Genomic DNA, 15,162 nt, shown 5'->3' on the forward strand with positions numbered 1-15,162 from the left:
AAGAATTTTGAAAACATGTACTACCTGACTATTTAGAAGTGACTTCTTTTCCCTTAGATTGTCAAATAAAAAAAAATGACAACAGCCAACACAATAGCTGTCCACTGTGACTGAATGAAAATTATAGGAATTGTGTTAGATCAGCAAAAATATATTTTTCATGTGCCATAGAATTTTAGTAATTTATGTGTGCCATGAATTGAAAAAGGTTGAAATTTAGCCCTGGCTTGTGTGGCTCAGTGGATTGAGTGTGGGCCTGTGGACTAAAGGGTCACTGGTGTGATTCCCAGTCAGGGCACATGCCTGGGTTGCTGGCTAGGTCCCTAGTGGGGACATGCAAGAGGCAACCACACATTGATATTTCTCTACCTCTCTTTCTCCTTCCTTTCCCCTCTCTCTAAAAATAAATACATAAAATCTTTACTAAAAATAAAGAAAAAGTTTGAAATTTGCTGACCTAGAACAGTGACTAGCACATAGTATTACTTAATATGTATTGGTTAAATAAATATTGGCTAGACTAAAGAGAAATAGGAGAGAGAAAAGAATAGAAAATACAATTTGGTCCATTGTCAAAATGTCTCACAAACATTTAATTATTTTGTGTGCTATTAATTTGCAAATTTCTATCAAATATGAAGGGATTGGTCAGTAGACTGAATAAAAGCAAAAGCTATTAACAAGAATTGTAATGGAGAGGGTTACTTCAGACATCTTAATAACCTTTTTAGTGGGGAGGGGAAGGGAGGAGAATGGGGGAAAATATACAAGGAATAAGAAGCATAAGTGGTAGGTACAAAATAGAGGAAGGTTAAGAATAGTATGAGAAATGGAGAGGCCAAAGAATTTATATGTATGACCCATGAATATGAACTAAAGTGGAAGGAATGCTGGTGGAAGGGATGATGCAGGGTGGAGGGGAATAAAGGGGAGAAAAAATGGGACAACTGTAATAGCATAATCAATAAAATATATATTAAAAATAAAAACTAAAAAATATTTTGAGGTAAAATGATTAATTGGAAGCTGGCAGAGGTCAGATTGAACATTCTGTTCTTGAGCAGGCCAACTGGAGTATTAAAGAAAATAGTATATCTATTCCAGAAAATCTTGAGAGTTTAGCCATCAATTATACATAGCAGACTATCTATAGGTCTGACTATCCTTCCATTAATATTTGGCCTTACTCAGGCTAGGTCTGTATAACTTCCCTCAGGGGAATTTCTGGGCAATTTGAGTAGAAACCCAGCTTTAGAGCTTCTTGTCCCTCTCAAATTCCTTCTTTTGTTTATCTTTGGTTTCTGTGAGGTTGAACAGTAATCAGTAATGAGTATGTCATTGTGCATGCAAAAAGAGCTCTGTGTTAATTAGCTCTTTTTTAGAGGGGTTAGGTGACAACTGGCAAATTGAACTTAGCAAAATTAAATAAAATTTTCTTGTGTACATATTCAATTGCTAGTAGTACTAGTAGTACTGTCATGGGTAGGGGAACTATCTCTGTAGGAGACATTTGCTCTGAAAGTAGTAAAATATAAAGAGGTCATTTTGAGATTTTATCTAAGAAACCTAGAATTTATATTTAAGTCACTAAATTGTGTCTCTGAATTTCTTGTTTTCTGTGCAATTTGAATATGCAGAAGTGAAGTTACATTTCTTGGGGTCAGAATCATCAATGGGAGAAATGAAGTGAGGTAAAGAAGAAAAGACTCTATGAGCTCTTACTCCAGGACCCTCCATTTAAAATGAGGTGAAATTTTATTAAAATGAATACCTGTGTCAGCCTGTTTAACATGGAGAAAGGGAAGACATGTTATTTGAGGCTTCATGCATCCACAGTGGCGTGTGGGGTGGGGTAGGGAAGCAGCCTCAGTTTCCCCCTCTGTCACATGTTGATTTTGAGTCTCTAAGTGCTGCAGGAATTTTTTTTTTAATGAGCTAGTTGGACTATATCACTCTTTCCCCACCATCCTTTCTTTCCTTACCTTCCTTTAGCTCTAACCATGTAAGTGTAGATTATCATTAAATCTCAGCTGAGGTGAGTATTATACTTTTTTTATATGTAAAATTTAAAAATATTAGGTGTTTTTTCAATAGTGGGGAAGTGTGGATTCTCTTAACATCCTTTAGTATTAGTATGATTAAAATCAGTTTTTATTTTTCCTTTTCATTTTCCCTAAACTACAGTAGTTAATTCAATATAAAATTTTTCAGCCAAAAATATTCTTTTGAGGGTTATATTTTACAACCTTTCTACTGCAAGTACAATAAATACAATTAATGACAATCATGCTTTGTGTACTATAAATTATACTTTTCATTTTGGTCTTTAGTATAATTTGTATAAGTTCATTTTTCCTGTTTATTGCTCACTTTATGTTTCCATATGAGCAACATGCCTTTCTTTTCTCCCTTCTGATTACCTTTTTTACTCTACAGGTAGCCTTGACAGTGCTGGAATAATCTAGAAAGAATAATATTATTTAATATAACTAAAGTTATCATTTTAGCACTGTGGCTATTTTATTGAAAAGATTCATTCAGAACCTTCCTATAAGGGAAGTAGATTAGGCCAATTTTGTCCTTATCATCATACCATCATCATCATCACCGCCATCATCAAATGCATAAGTTTCCTCGTGCCTAGCAGAATCACATGTGACTTAAAAATTATTTTGATTTAATGTGGTCATTTTCACTGATGGCTCTAAGAATGGCCACAAGTTTAGAAACACCAATCTCTGCGATCTTTAGAAATCATGATTAAATGGATCTGAAAACTTGATAATTGCTAATTCTAAGAGTATGTGGACACCATCAGAATCAGAACTATACCCAGGAATTCATCTCAGTCCCTGTTCTTTTGTGATAAAACTCAACTAATTAGATGTAAAAACAGACACACAGCCTATGGGCTATGTACTGGGTGGGGAAAAAGTAGGTCATAGTTGTTCATGTGGAAAAAATACAATAATTAATAATAATACAAGAATGAACTCTGTGTTTTGTGTACTCACAACTGTAAACCTACTTTTGCCCATCCCTGCATTATCTGCAGACATGTTCTGGTAGTCCTGCCTTATTTTGCTTTGTTTTATGTGTTAACCAAGATGAAAAAGGATATTTCACCTGGAAATGGGGATTCCTGGCTCCTTTAGAAAAATCAGAATCCCTACACCCCCAAATTCCTTTCCTACGAGGCAATCTGTGTCTGCATAGTAATGCATATGGTCTCAGCTTCCTGTAGTCCCCACCCCTCACTCAAGTACAGCCTACATATTTATACTGCTTGAGTCATACATTTTGCCTTGCTGACCCCTACAGGCACTCTGTTTGCAACCCTTAAGCAAAAGTGTGCACTGGGGGCTACTCAGGAAACACTTGGCCTGGAAACCCAGGGCCTAGTTAGTTGTGACTGTAATATCTCTGGCTCTGGTTCCTAATCTGTTCATTTGAGCTGAATAAACCTCTTTTCATGATCTCCTCAGGGAGTTGTGAACTTCAATTGAAAAAATGCATGTAAAAACACTTGGAAGTGCTACAAATGTAAACACATGCTAATTATATACAGGTACAAAAAGTAGATATACTTTAACCACTAAAATTTTGAGTTTTCTCTGGTGAGAATAGTATGGGGGCTGTGGAAGAAACAAATAGAAAATGGGAAAATGTCCCTGGTCTGAAGCAGAAATATTCTACTTCATGGGCAGCTGGTGTCATGGGAAGAGCCCGACATTGATTTGGGAGAGCCGCACAGATGTCCTGGAAGCCGCGCACAAGTCATTGCACTCCCTGAAACTCCCTTCTTCCTCTGTAAAACATGGAGACAGGCCTGCCCTCGAAATTTACAGGATTGTGGGCAGGGTTAAATGAAATAAAATAAGTGAAAGTAATGAATAAACTGTAAGACATTATTCTAATCTATGTAATATTTCATATTAGTGATGAAATATGAACATAAACTAAACATACTTATATACCTAATATTTATACACCTTAAGAGTTTGAAGAGATGACAGAGCAGTTTTGAATTAAATCAGAGACATCTTTTTGGAAGAGGAAAATTTTGACTGAGTCTCATTTTTGCTCATAAGTCTGAGAATGGGCCTATTCTGCTAATTAAAATAAGCTTCTTAATTTGTGTTTTACCCCTTTGTTGTGACAAGAACTGGGTATTTCACATGTTCTTCAGATTACTTACTTCCATGTAATACATATATAAAGTTAAATTAAGAAAGTGCAAAAATAACTTACGATGATTTTGTAACTAAAAATTCTCAGGACATTTATTAGAGCTGGAAGAAATCTTCGAGATGACTGTTTACAAACCAGAAAACAGAAGAACAAGAAGACTTAAGTGCCGTGTGCACATTTTCAGAGCTATGAAGTTTCAGGACCAACAGTCAAACTTAGGATGCCAGGGTTCTTTCTGCTGCACCACACTGATGCTGGGGCAACTTCTGGCTAGTGATAATGAATTGAAACACTGGATGTATTTTTTATAGATTTTATTTATACATTTTTAGAGAGAAGAGAAAGGAGGGAGAAGGAGCGGGAGAGAAACATGATGAGAGAGAGAAACATCAGTTGGTTGATTAATTGCCTCTCCTACCCCCCCCCCCCAACACAGGCAACCTGTAAACCAGGCATGTGCCCTGAATGGGAATTGAACTGGTGACCCCTCACTTTGTGAGGCAAGCCAACCAACTGGGCCCATCCGTCAGAGCAGTCACTGGATATTTAGATAATTTAGATTGGGCTGGGGACAAAGTAGAGGAGGAAAGGAGAAGTGTTAATAAGATCTCTGCAAATTAAGAACTGAGTTTTGGGGAAACTTCAGCTCCTGTAAAGAAAAAAAAAGATTTTGAATCCTGTCCCACACTGGTAATCCCCTTCCCACCCTATTTCTTCTGCCTTTCTTTTAACGTCTAAGTTACCACCTTTACATTCTCAGACGTGCCTCTTTTTTTCATATTTTTCCCTTATTTTATTATTGACACTATTACAGAGGTTCCCTCTCCCCGGGCCCTCTTTGCCCGCCTCCACCCAGCCCCTGTCCCCCTCCCCTTCCTCTGGCCATCACCACGCAGTTGTCTGTGTCATATACGTTTTGCATGCCCTCGCAATTCTGGGACACTGGTAAGATTCTGTCTCTGATCAGCACGCTAGAGTAGGACAGCTCCTTTTGGAAAATGAAAACTTTCTAAACCCCCAGTCAGAAGGAGAAAGAATGCGGCCACTGGAACAGTTTCTACTGGAGGACAAGAAAAAACTTCTCTCCCTCCCGATTCCCCCAACATATGAGAGCGTGAACTTTCTTTTCTATTTTCCCACCCCCAAGGGAACTGTCCTGAGTCCTCACTACAAACAAGTTTGGGGCCTGAACTAGGTCATCCTTCCAGGTGTCTGGTGGTGGGCTGCCTCTGGAATTTAATGTTTCTCCGCCCCACTAACCTTCAGTTTCACTCGTCCCTCCTTCCCTCGTGGTCTGAGATGGACAGAGGCATCATGCCCGGGGCTCATCGCCTACTTGGAATTCGGGTTCCATGCTCCGGAGAAGGCTCTTTGGGGAGGACGATGAGGGGGCTGGGTGGCGAGTGGTGGTGGCTGTTCTCTTTCACTTGGCTCGAGTTCTCGTTGGCTATGGAGACGGGTGCCCTTCTTGGGCACACCCTTCATTCTACGTTGTGTCTTGCTGGCAGGGAAGGGGCTTTGGAAACCAGGGGACAGGCAAGCAAGCAGGGAGCAGGCTTTACCAAAGTCGGGCTGCTTGGCTTTCCCCTCCCTGGCCACAGATGGCCATAAGCTCCACGCTTCCCCCAGCAGCCCCCCACTGCCAACGCCACTGTCGCCTTCCCCAGCAGCGATTGCTGGATGACAGCGCTGGCGCTGTCACCGGTTGGATTGGAGCTGGCGGCTCAGACGGGACACCAGGGGTGGAGGAGTGGGGGAGGGAGGGTGTGGGAAAGGGGGAGGTCAGCTCTGGGCGGGCGCTCCAGGGACCCAGCTCTGCCCCCTCCAGCACCAGGAGCAGCATAGCAGCATCTACAGCCGCAGCCACAGTAACCAGAGCAGCGTGAGCGCTAGGCTGGAAGCGCGGTGCAGCGGATAGCAGAGGGCGGCGGTGACCGCCCTAGTCGAGCTGAGCCGAGCCTAGCGCGCAGCCGGACCGCCGCTGCTGCTGCCTGGCAGATGCCATCACAGCAACAAAGAGCTCGCTGAGCTGAGAGCCACGGCGAGAGCTCGCCTGGAAGGCAGGGCACTGGTTTCAGGAGCTGGGCTGCAGCCTCAGGAAGCTCGTGAGGGGTCTGGGGGAGAAGTGGGGACAGAAGATGGCCAAGAAGAGAAAGCCCCCCAGCATCAAGGGTGAGTTCTGCTTCATTCCCACCTGGTCCCATCCCACCTCCCACCCGCGGTCTGCCTCTCTGGTTGGCCTGTTTACATCCAGACGAGACCAAGTGGAAGGCTGCCTGCCGAGGAAGAGTTTGCCTTTTCTGGGAGATGGAGGGACCCCAACACTGCTGCACCCGCTTTGCCTCCAGGAAGACTCTGACAGGAGTTTGCCCCCTTTTTGTAACCTGGGAAAACCTGGGGACTCTGTCTCTCACCCCACCCCTTTTCTACTCAAGGAGCTTGGGTATCTGTTGCACCTTCCTCCCTCAGGGTAGTGAGGGTAGTGGGAAGTGACTCTCGGCTCCTAGAGTCACATCCTTTTTCGGAATTTCGGAATAAGGCCGTGTGTGTGTGTGTGTGTGTGTGTGTGTGTGTGTGTGAGAGAGAGAGAGAGAGAGAGAGAGAGAGAGAGAGAGAGAGAGTTTCTTCTTGTGGTCACCTCTTATATTCCCTCCTCCCAACCTCCTCCCCTTCCTTCATTCCTGGGGTAACTAGTTCTGCATCCATTTTCCAACGTCCATCCTCTGCAGGAGATAGGAGGTGTTTGGCTTTCCTTTCCCCCCACGGTTAAGGGGACTTGCTACCCAGCCAGGTCCTCAAAGGCTATTTCCTTCATCCGTTAACCCGACTGCCCAGATGGGCAGTGACTCCAGCTGAGCAATCCCCCTGTTGCTCCTTTGGAACCAGAGCTTCCAAAGTTGCAAAGTTTGGGGGTGGGATGGAGTGGAGTGGGGAAACACAAGGAAGAGCTTGTGGCTGGGATGATTTGAGGCATCTCGGCGAGATCTAGGCTGAACTTGGGAAGGAGCCTCCTAGGCGGCTTTCGGCCAGGGGGCTTCCCCAGGGCTCGCAGAGCTCTGCTTCGGAAGCAGGTCCCCAGCACCCGCAGCAGCGCTGACTCGCAGAGGTCGCAGCTCTCGGGCTCCCTGGCTCTCTGAGCTCTCCAGCTCTCGCTGGGGAACCAGCAGTGGCCACGCGGTGTCCGCAGCACTGTGGAAAGGGAAGTCAGCTCCACACCAAGCGTGCTCAGGAAGCCTGTGCGTGGGGGAAACCGGACTTGAGCATTGTGCGAAGGAGAAAGCGACAGCGTTTGAAGTTGGATTTTGACCCAATGGGCCTAAACGCCCAAGAGGCAGAGGCTGAGCCTTTAGCTTACGTGAAATAGGACGGGGACTCAGAGATGGGAGGGTGTATTGAATATATGGGCTTGGTTCACAGCAGCGCGGTTGGCTTAGGCATGCCTCTTGCTTTTTTCCTTCCCGTAAGTCTTGCTTGTGAGAGCTTAGCTCCACTCTAGAGGTCACTAGGGGGACACAACTTTATCTTGGTGCTTCAGCTTGCTTTTTAATTTCTCTGGAGTACTCACTTCACTTATTGGAAAGGATTTAAAACCACGATCCTTAATCTTTTGGAAGGCATTACTACAAACACCCGGGATCTTCTGCTTGAAACTGTAATATGTGTATAATAATTTTATTGCAGTGTATTTCCTTAAAAACATTACAGCTCCTGCAAAATAGAAGAGACCTTAAAAACCTGATTTCCCCCCTCCTAAATGAATTAGTACATGCTTATATGGTAGATGACTAAAGAATGAGAATACATTGATCTACAGTTTCCTTACGGTAATATCAAAAACTTAGTCTGAACCCAGTTTGACAAGGTATGTTAGCTGCACTTTTAGTTCCCTCGTTTTTTTACAGAACCATATGGCACGGTGAGGAAAACAGGATTGGTTTTCAGCATTGCTGATGTGGCTGTCCATTGGCAGTAATACATTTCATACCTACTGCAAAACTTGCAGATTGTAAATGGTCCATGAAGAGTGGAAAAACATTTAGAATTTTATAGTACATGTAGCTAGAGACAATCTTACCCTTGAAATTAATCTTATCAAAGCACAAAAAGATGTGAACGAGACCAAATTAATGAGAAGTGAACTCTCTCTATTATGAGGTTTGATGAAAAGACCTCCTTTTTCACTCCCCCTCCATAAAAAAACACCAAGAACTTTTTGTTTTGTATGCCAAGATAAGATTGTGTGTATTTTCTTAAATTTGATAGTGAAATAATTGAAAAATAATGGTTAGTAGAGTTTTGTCATTTGTGTTAACAGTTCCTCTGGAAAAAATAATGACCAAGTTTTCCTAGGACATGTGGTCTCAAGAAATTTTGTAGTTCTTTAAAAATAATGTTTTCTCACGCTACATGTTTTTCTTAAATGGGAAGTTATCTAGCTCTTCTCGACTTGTGTTTATCTCTCTCCTTACTCATGTTGTTTCTTTCTTTCCTTTGTTTTGTTACCAGTTTATTTGATCTTTCATAGAAGAAATGATACTTTTTTTTTCAATCCTTGGAGTTTCACTTTAGCAAAGTAGGATTAACTGTGATATTCTATAGATAACAAAAGCAAACCCAGGAAGCTGTAATCCATTGATTTGCCTCAATTTTGCTTTTTTAAGAGGAGAGCTCTACAAAAGCATCTGACTGCAGGCTTGCTGAACTACTTTCAGACATCTGCTTCCAAGCTACAACCAACTAAACTGGAATTGCCTGGTAGAAATCCAAATGCTCAATTTCTAGGCTTTTTGTTTTTGTTTTTTTTTTTGGCAGGATGCTGGGGTGAACTTTGCTGAATAATAAACTATAGGTTTAAAAATACCTTTCATGCTGTGTTGGTTATCATCTTCTGAAATCTGCTTCTCTACTTAGCTACATTGCATGTGGGGAGAGATCATTTATTAGATCACATGACTGGCAAGTTGTTCATTGACTTCTGAAGTCCTAGTAGTAGAGACCACATATCTAGAACGGTTAGAAACTGGCAAAAGGGAAACTCAGTTTCTTAACATGAACACAAGATTAAATGAGTTGACAGTGTTTCTCAAAGGCTACTAGCATTTATTTGTGATAACCTCATGGAAGGAAAGCTTTCCAAAAAGGCAAATGGAATATTTACCAATCCAATATGACAAATACTGTAGTGCATGATCAATAAAAGTCTTATAAATATGTTAGCTACATTAGTTAAAATGACATCAACACCCTCCCTCCTCATTTTTCCAATATTACTACAAGAAGGATGTTTTGCTCAATTAGTTACATTTAAAAGTTAATTTATGCCTGGCTCATCTATTTATGAATTCATTTAGCACAAATTTATTGAGCACTGAGTAGGTTCCAGGTATTGTGGGAGACACAGAATGCAGTGATGAATTCGATGAAGAGTATGTTAGTAGAGGGCCTGGGAAGAGCACGTAAACAAATACATGAGTAAGGAAATTTTACAATGGTTAATACCATGAATAAAATAAGATGTTGTGCTAGAAAGTGATTGTGAGGTTACTTTAGATTGTCTGAAGAGGTGACATTTGAACTGGGTACCAAATGATGAAGGATAATTTGCATGCTAAAAACTGGAACTTAGTAATACAGGCCTTAAGACAGGAATGAGGTTGCAGGAAGACCCGTTTGGCTGAACTGTAGTGTGTGAGGTAGGTCTGACAGGTTGGCAGAGGCCAGATCTTTTTGACTCTAAACAAGAGTGTAAATTTTATTTTATTTAATCTTGATTATATTTTTTTCTGTTACCATTTAGTCCCTTATAACTTCTGTGCCCCACAGTCACCACACTGTTGTCCATTTCCATGAGTCCTTTTTCTTTTTTGCTCAATCTCTCCAACCCCTAACCTTCCCCACCCCTCTTAGCTGTCATCTGCCTCTATTTTGTTTATTAGTTCAGTTTGTTCAGTAGATGCTACATATGTGTGAAATCGTATGGGATTTGTCTTTCTCTGACTGGCTTATTTCACTTAGCATAATGTTCTCCAGGTCCATCCATGCTGCTGCAAAGGGTAACATTCTCTTCTTTTTTAAGGCTGAGTAGTAATACATTGTGTACATGTCCCATAGTTGTTTTATCCACTCTCCTACTGATGGAAATGTGAGCTTCTTCCATACCCTTTGCACTGTTGGTGGGGATGCAGACTCGTGCAGCCACTGTGGAAAGCCGTGTGGAGATACCTCAAAAAGTTAAAAATGAATCTGCCTTTTGACCCAGCAACCCCACTTCTGGGAATATATCTGAAGGAAACTAAAACACTAATTCAAAAGAACATAAGCACCCCTGTGTTCATTGCAGTGGTATTTACAATTGCCCTGATATGGAAATAGCCCATGTCCATCAACAGATGAGTAGATAAAAAAAAAATGGGACGTTTACACAATGGAATACTACTTGGCCATAAAAAAGAGTGTACATTTTATTTTAAGTGAAGTAGGGCATTGATTGAATACTCATTAGATGTTTGGGGTTGCATTCCTATCTTTAAGGGTAATTTCAGGGAGAAAAGCTTTTCTATATCAATTCCCTGGGCTAAGTAGAGCTACCCAATGTACTTTACTTTTCTAAAAGGTGCAGTTATACTCAGGTATCACTTGTTAGGTTCACCAAAATGCCTACAATATTTTGGGCTGTGTTGCTGAGAGTATTTGTAGGAATATCCTTTCTAAAAAAGTCTTAAAGAAATCTTTCAATGATTAAGACTAATTCAACATTATAGTAAAGATTATCAGGTTAGTCCCCACCTAGCAAGCAAGTTAGTCCTAGGAAAAACATATTGTAATATTAAAAGGGAGGATTATAAAGAGCCTGAAACTCAACTGAACAGTAGGTGAAATGCAGAAGGCAGCATGATGGGTTCCTGGCTAATGAAAAGCGGTCCATGAGAGAAGAGTGATGTTGGGAAAGGGGACACAGGAAGGCAGGCCCTCTAAGACAATTATTAGCCCATTCATGATTTTGCCAAGAGAAGCAGAAGCCTGATGTGAGAGTTTTCCAAGAGAAACACCCTGATCCAAGCACAAGGGAAGTTCAAATCAGGATACCTTTATATAGGGTGCCTCTGTGAAGCATAACCATAAAAACATATAGGCATTTTAAAAATGTCTTTGATTTTATTTAATCATTTTTAGGTTGCTCTTGTGGATTACTAACATCACAGATAAAAGTAACATGAAAAAATTAATGATGAAAACTGCCATTTGTTGGATGCAGCTGCCTCACTGCTAGTTAGCAAGGAAATTATGCTTTGGAATCTCTGATCTTACGGTTGGTGGGGGGAGGGTAAATGAGGTCTATTGGATGATTTTCTGCCCTCCGAACTTTGTGACTAGAAGGTACCATGATATTTAGGAAATATAAAAAGAATAATTATTTTTAAAGCTTCCCACTGCCTTCTCTCACCTTCAAACTACTTCTTTGCCAAGGAGTAACAATAAAAAAATAAATGAAAAATTTTTGTGGCTTCAGAGCTTTGGTCAGTCACCCCTTCCATTTCCTTGAATTGCAAGGCTCTTTTTTTGAGGCTAGCAAGGTTGGTGATACCTTAGGAATTATGTAACCAAGACTGGATCTAGCCCTTAGTGATACTGTAACACAATGTGTTTATGACATCAGCTTTGTCAGTACTGAGAATCATAATATGCTAGAGTTGAAAGGAAAGCACAGTGTTGGTAGAGCTATTGGAGAAATAGTACAGTAAGAGGTGAGTGATGCTGCTAAATATGAATAGTATATGTCTATAAGGACCTTGGTCAAGTTTGTTATTGATAGATATATATTCTATATAAGTCAGGTATATCTTTTTAAAAAGATATATTACATGTTTATTTTTAGAGAAAGGAGAAGGGAGAGAAAAGGAGAGGGAGAGAAACATTAATGTGAGAAACACACATTGATCAAATGCCTACTGCATGCCCCCAACTGGGGAACTGGCCTGCAACCCCGGGCATGTGCCCTGACTGGGAATTGAACCAGTGATCTTTTGGTTTTCAGGCTGGCACTCAATTCACTGAGCCACACAAGCCAAGGCTGTATATACTTTTTTTTTTTTTAACATTTGTTATCTCTTATTGATTCTAGAGGAAGGGGAAGGGAGGAAGAGAGAGGGAGATAAACATCAATGTGAGAGAGAAACATTGATTGTTTTCCTCTTGCACATGGCCCAGCTGGGACCTGAACCTGCAACCCAGGCAGTACCCTGATTGGGAATCAAACCCATGACCTTTTGGTTTGCAGGACAGTGCCCAACCAACTGAAACACACCAGCTAGCATGGATATATCTTGATTATATGATACACAAAATTTAAGTGAATATATATGTATATATATAGATATATATATAAAACAGAGCTCATTTCCCAATTTATATTCATTCTTCACTGTTTATATATGTGAGTGTGGTAATATTTGCATTTTACACATGAGGAAATTGAGACACAAAGACATTCGGTGCTTTCTTGAGGTCTAAGAGTAAATTATGTGCTGTGGGTAGAGGCATAACCAAAACCTTGTGACTCTTTTTCCTTTGTCCACACCCAGTCTTTAATATCTGCTATCAAGTCCAACACACTACGGTTAGACTTTTTCCCTCCTGCAAAATCAAGAGGATGATATATCTTATACTTTCCTCAGAAGTGTCACAACTTTATTGTTTGTGATCCACTTTTAAAATTAGAAATACATTGCTAAGAAAAAGTAGGCTAACTGCTCACAGATGTGAAGGTGATATTGTATAGAGGTTTTAGAGCTCTCTAGAGATGGGGAGGCAAGGCAAGGTGAACAAATGTTCTTACTTTTTGAAGTGGTGTAAGCAGGAAAAGATGCATCTGGGTCAACTCTGAGATGGGTTGAGATTATTTTGCTATTCTTGTGGGAAGCAATTTGGCTGCTATGGTAGCCAGCCTTCAAGATGGCCTCAATGTTCTTCCTACTGGTATTCACACCCTTACACACTGGTATTCACACCCTCATACACTGGTATTCACACCCTTACACACTGGTATTCACATCCCTCCTGTACTGGATCTGGGCTGACCTGTGTGGCCAGTAGACTACAGTAGAAGGCTACATTGTACATAAAGGCATGGTGGCTTCCGCTTTGCTCTTTTATATTGCTTACTTTGGGGAAAACCAACTGCCATGTTGTGAAAACACTCAAGAATTCCTGTGGAGAGGCTCGTGTGGGAAGCAGCTGAGGCCTTCTGCTAACAGCCCAAACCAACTTGCCAGCCATCTGAATGATCGGCCTGGGAAACAAATCCTCTAGAGCAGTCATGCCTTCAGCTGTCTGTAGCTAATATCTGACTGAACCTCAGGAGAAACCTTGACCCAGAACTGCTCAGCCAAGCTGCATCTGGTTTGCTGTATCACAGAAACTTGAGAGATACTAAATGCCTACTCTTGTCTGAAGCCACTAAATTTTGGGGTCATATGTGGCAAGAATTACATAATGAATACTCCTGTGATTCATTGGTTTTGCACCTCTATTTTGGGATGTAGAGACGTCTCACTCTGTGTAAGTATTAGGGAAGGCTTTGTGTATGTGCAAGAATTTTTTTAATACTTTCACTATAGGGGTTAATTTACTTATTTATACAATTACTCTAGTGTTACGGATACTGGCCAGCAGTATCCATTGCTGCTGCAGATGCTCGTTAAAACACGAGAAAAACATACACATGGAAGACTGAGTCCTGTGGAGAAATAGGGACAAAACGGCCACTCTCTCTAGTGGAGAACATCCCGAGTTGCCGCCTGAGTAGGCTTTTATTAAGAATACAGATACAGTTTCTGGATTACAGTCTGTCAGAGAAGATTAAAGGAATAGATAGCTTTCAAAGGGACTGGCAGAACTCCTGCTGGAATTCTGGGCTGAGATTTTGGGGTTTTATCACTTAAAAAGACTACAGGGCTAGTTTCGTTTCCTGCCCATGCCTTCATACTCAAGAGCATCCTTAGCAAGCAGGTCTCACAGGATCTTGCATATCCTATGCCTCAGATCTAATTACCCCAGGGGTCTGCCAACTCTGGTCTGGACTGCACCACTTCTGTTATTTCTGCAGGCCTGAATCGGGAAGAGGAGACAAAGGCAGACGGGAGATTTGGATTTCTTACAGCTAGAACAAGGACTCAGGCTTTGACAAAGCCAAGGCGGCAGGGGTCAATGTCGATCACCCCTGCATTTCCACAGCCCCCCAAGTCCTTCCCAGAGGCCTCCACGTGATCATGCCTATCTTAGGCTATTCCCTTCTTGGGGAACCTTACCCGTCATTGGCTAAATGATCAAGCATTGGGGGCCAGGCAAGGAGCAGAAACAGCGCTCCTGCCAGGGAAATAAGTTTTGTCTCCTTTGTGTCTCCTGGACCTGAGGTCTCACACTCAGCCTTAGTCATGGGGGGTTACAGCTTCCTGAGACCAGGCAGGATAGACCCCAACACTCTAGGATTTCCTCTTCCCATTGACTCCCAAGAGTAAAAGAAACACTGTAATTCACTAATTATTGCCAATCTTCATTACTAATCTCAGCATTGAGCTTGAACCCTAATCCTATTCCCTACTTTAGAGAGTTCGGCTGACAACCTGAAACTCTGTTTTTCTGTTTCCTTGAATTCCTTTCAGCGGCTTGTTTCCTCCTCCACTTTCTGAGTTTTCATTCCTAGACCCTTTGGTTCATTTAGCTTAGAAGGTCCCTCCAAGTAGACGCCCACCAAATAAAAATCAGAGTGTTAAAGAGAATGCAAAAGTCCTAAAATCCCTCAACAGCCCAAAACTTCACAGCCCACCAAACTGAAAAGAGAAAGTCCCTTAAAACCTAAAATCTTCAGTAAAAACCTCTCTTACCATGTTAGCTACTCTTGTCTATGAAAGAATACCTTCCCCCTCTTAGCTCTCCGAGTCCTCTGATGTGTAACCAGAACAGGGAGAACTA

At 41.6% G+C, this 15,162-nt stretch overlaps 1 protein-coding gene across 1 annotated transcript in view; it reads left to right on the top strand.

Annotated features, from left to right (window-relative positions):
• The first annotated feature begins 6,155 nt into the window (after window positions 1-6,155).
• Window positions 6,156-15,162, top strand: part of SLC44A5 (solute carrier family 44 member 5) — a 338,085-nt gene continuing 329,078 nt past the window's right edge. Inside the window, exon 1 of the mRNA XM_045835610.1 lies at window positions 6,156-6,363. Within this exon, the coding sequence (XP_045691566.1) occupies window positions 6,330-6,363 (34 nt within the window). The 5' untranslated portion in view covers window positions 6,156-6,329. The remainder of the gene's footprint in view (window positions 6,364-15,162) is intronic.

Source organism: Phyllostomus hastatus, unplaced genomic scaffold (genome assembly GCF_019186645.2).
Source record: "Phyllostomus hastatus isolate PE091 unplaced genomic scaffold, TTU_PhHast_1.1 phas_contig_209, whole genome shotgun sequence".
Taxonomy (NCBI): domain Eukaryota; kingdom Metazoa; phylum Chordata; class Mammalia; order Chiroptera; family Phyllostomidae; genus Phyllostomus; species Phyllostomus hastatus.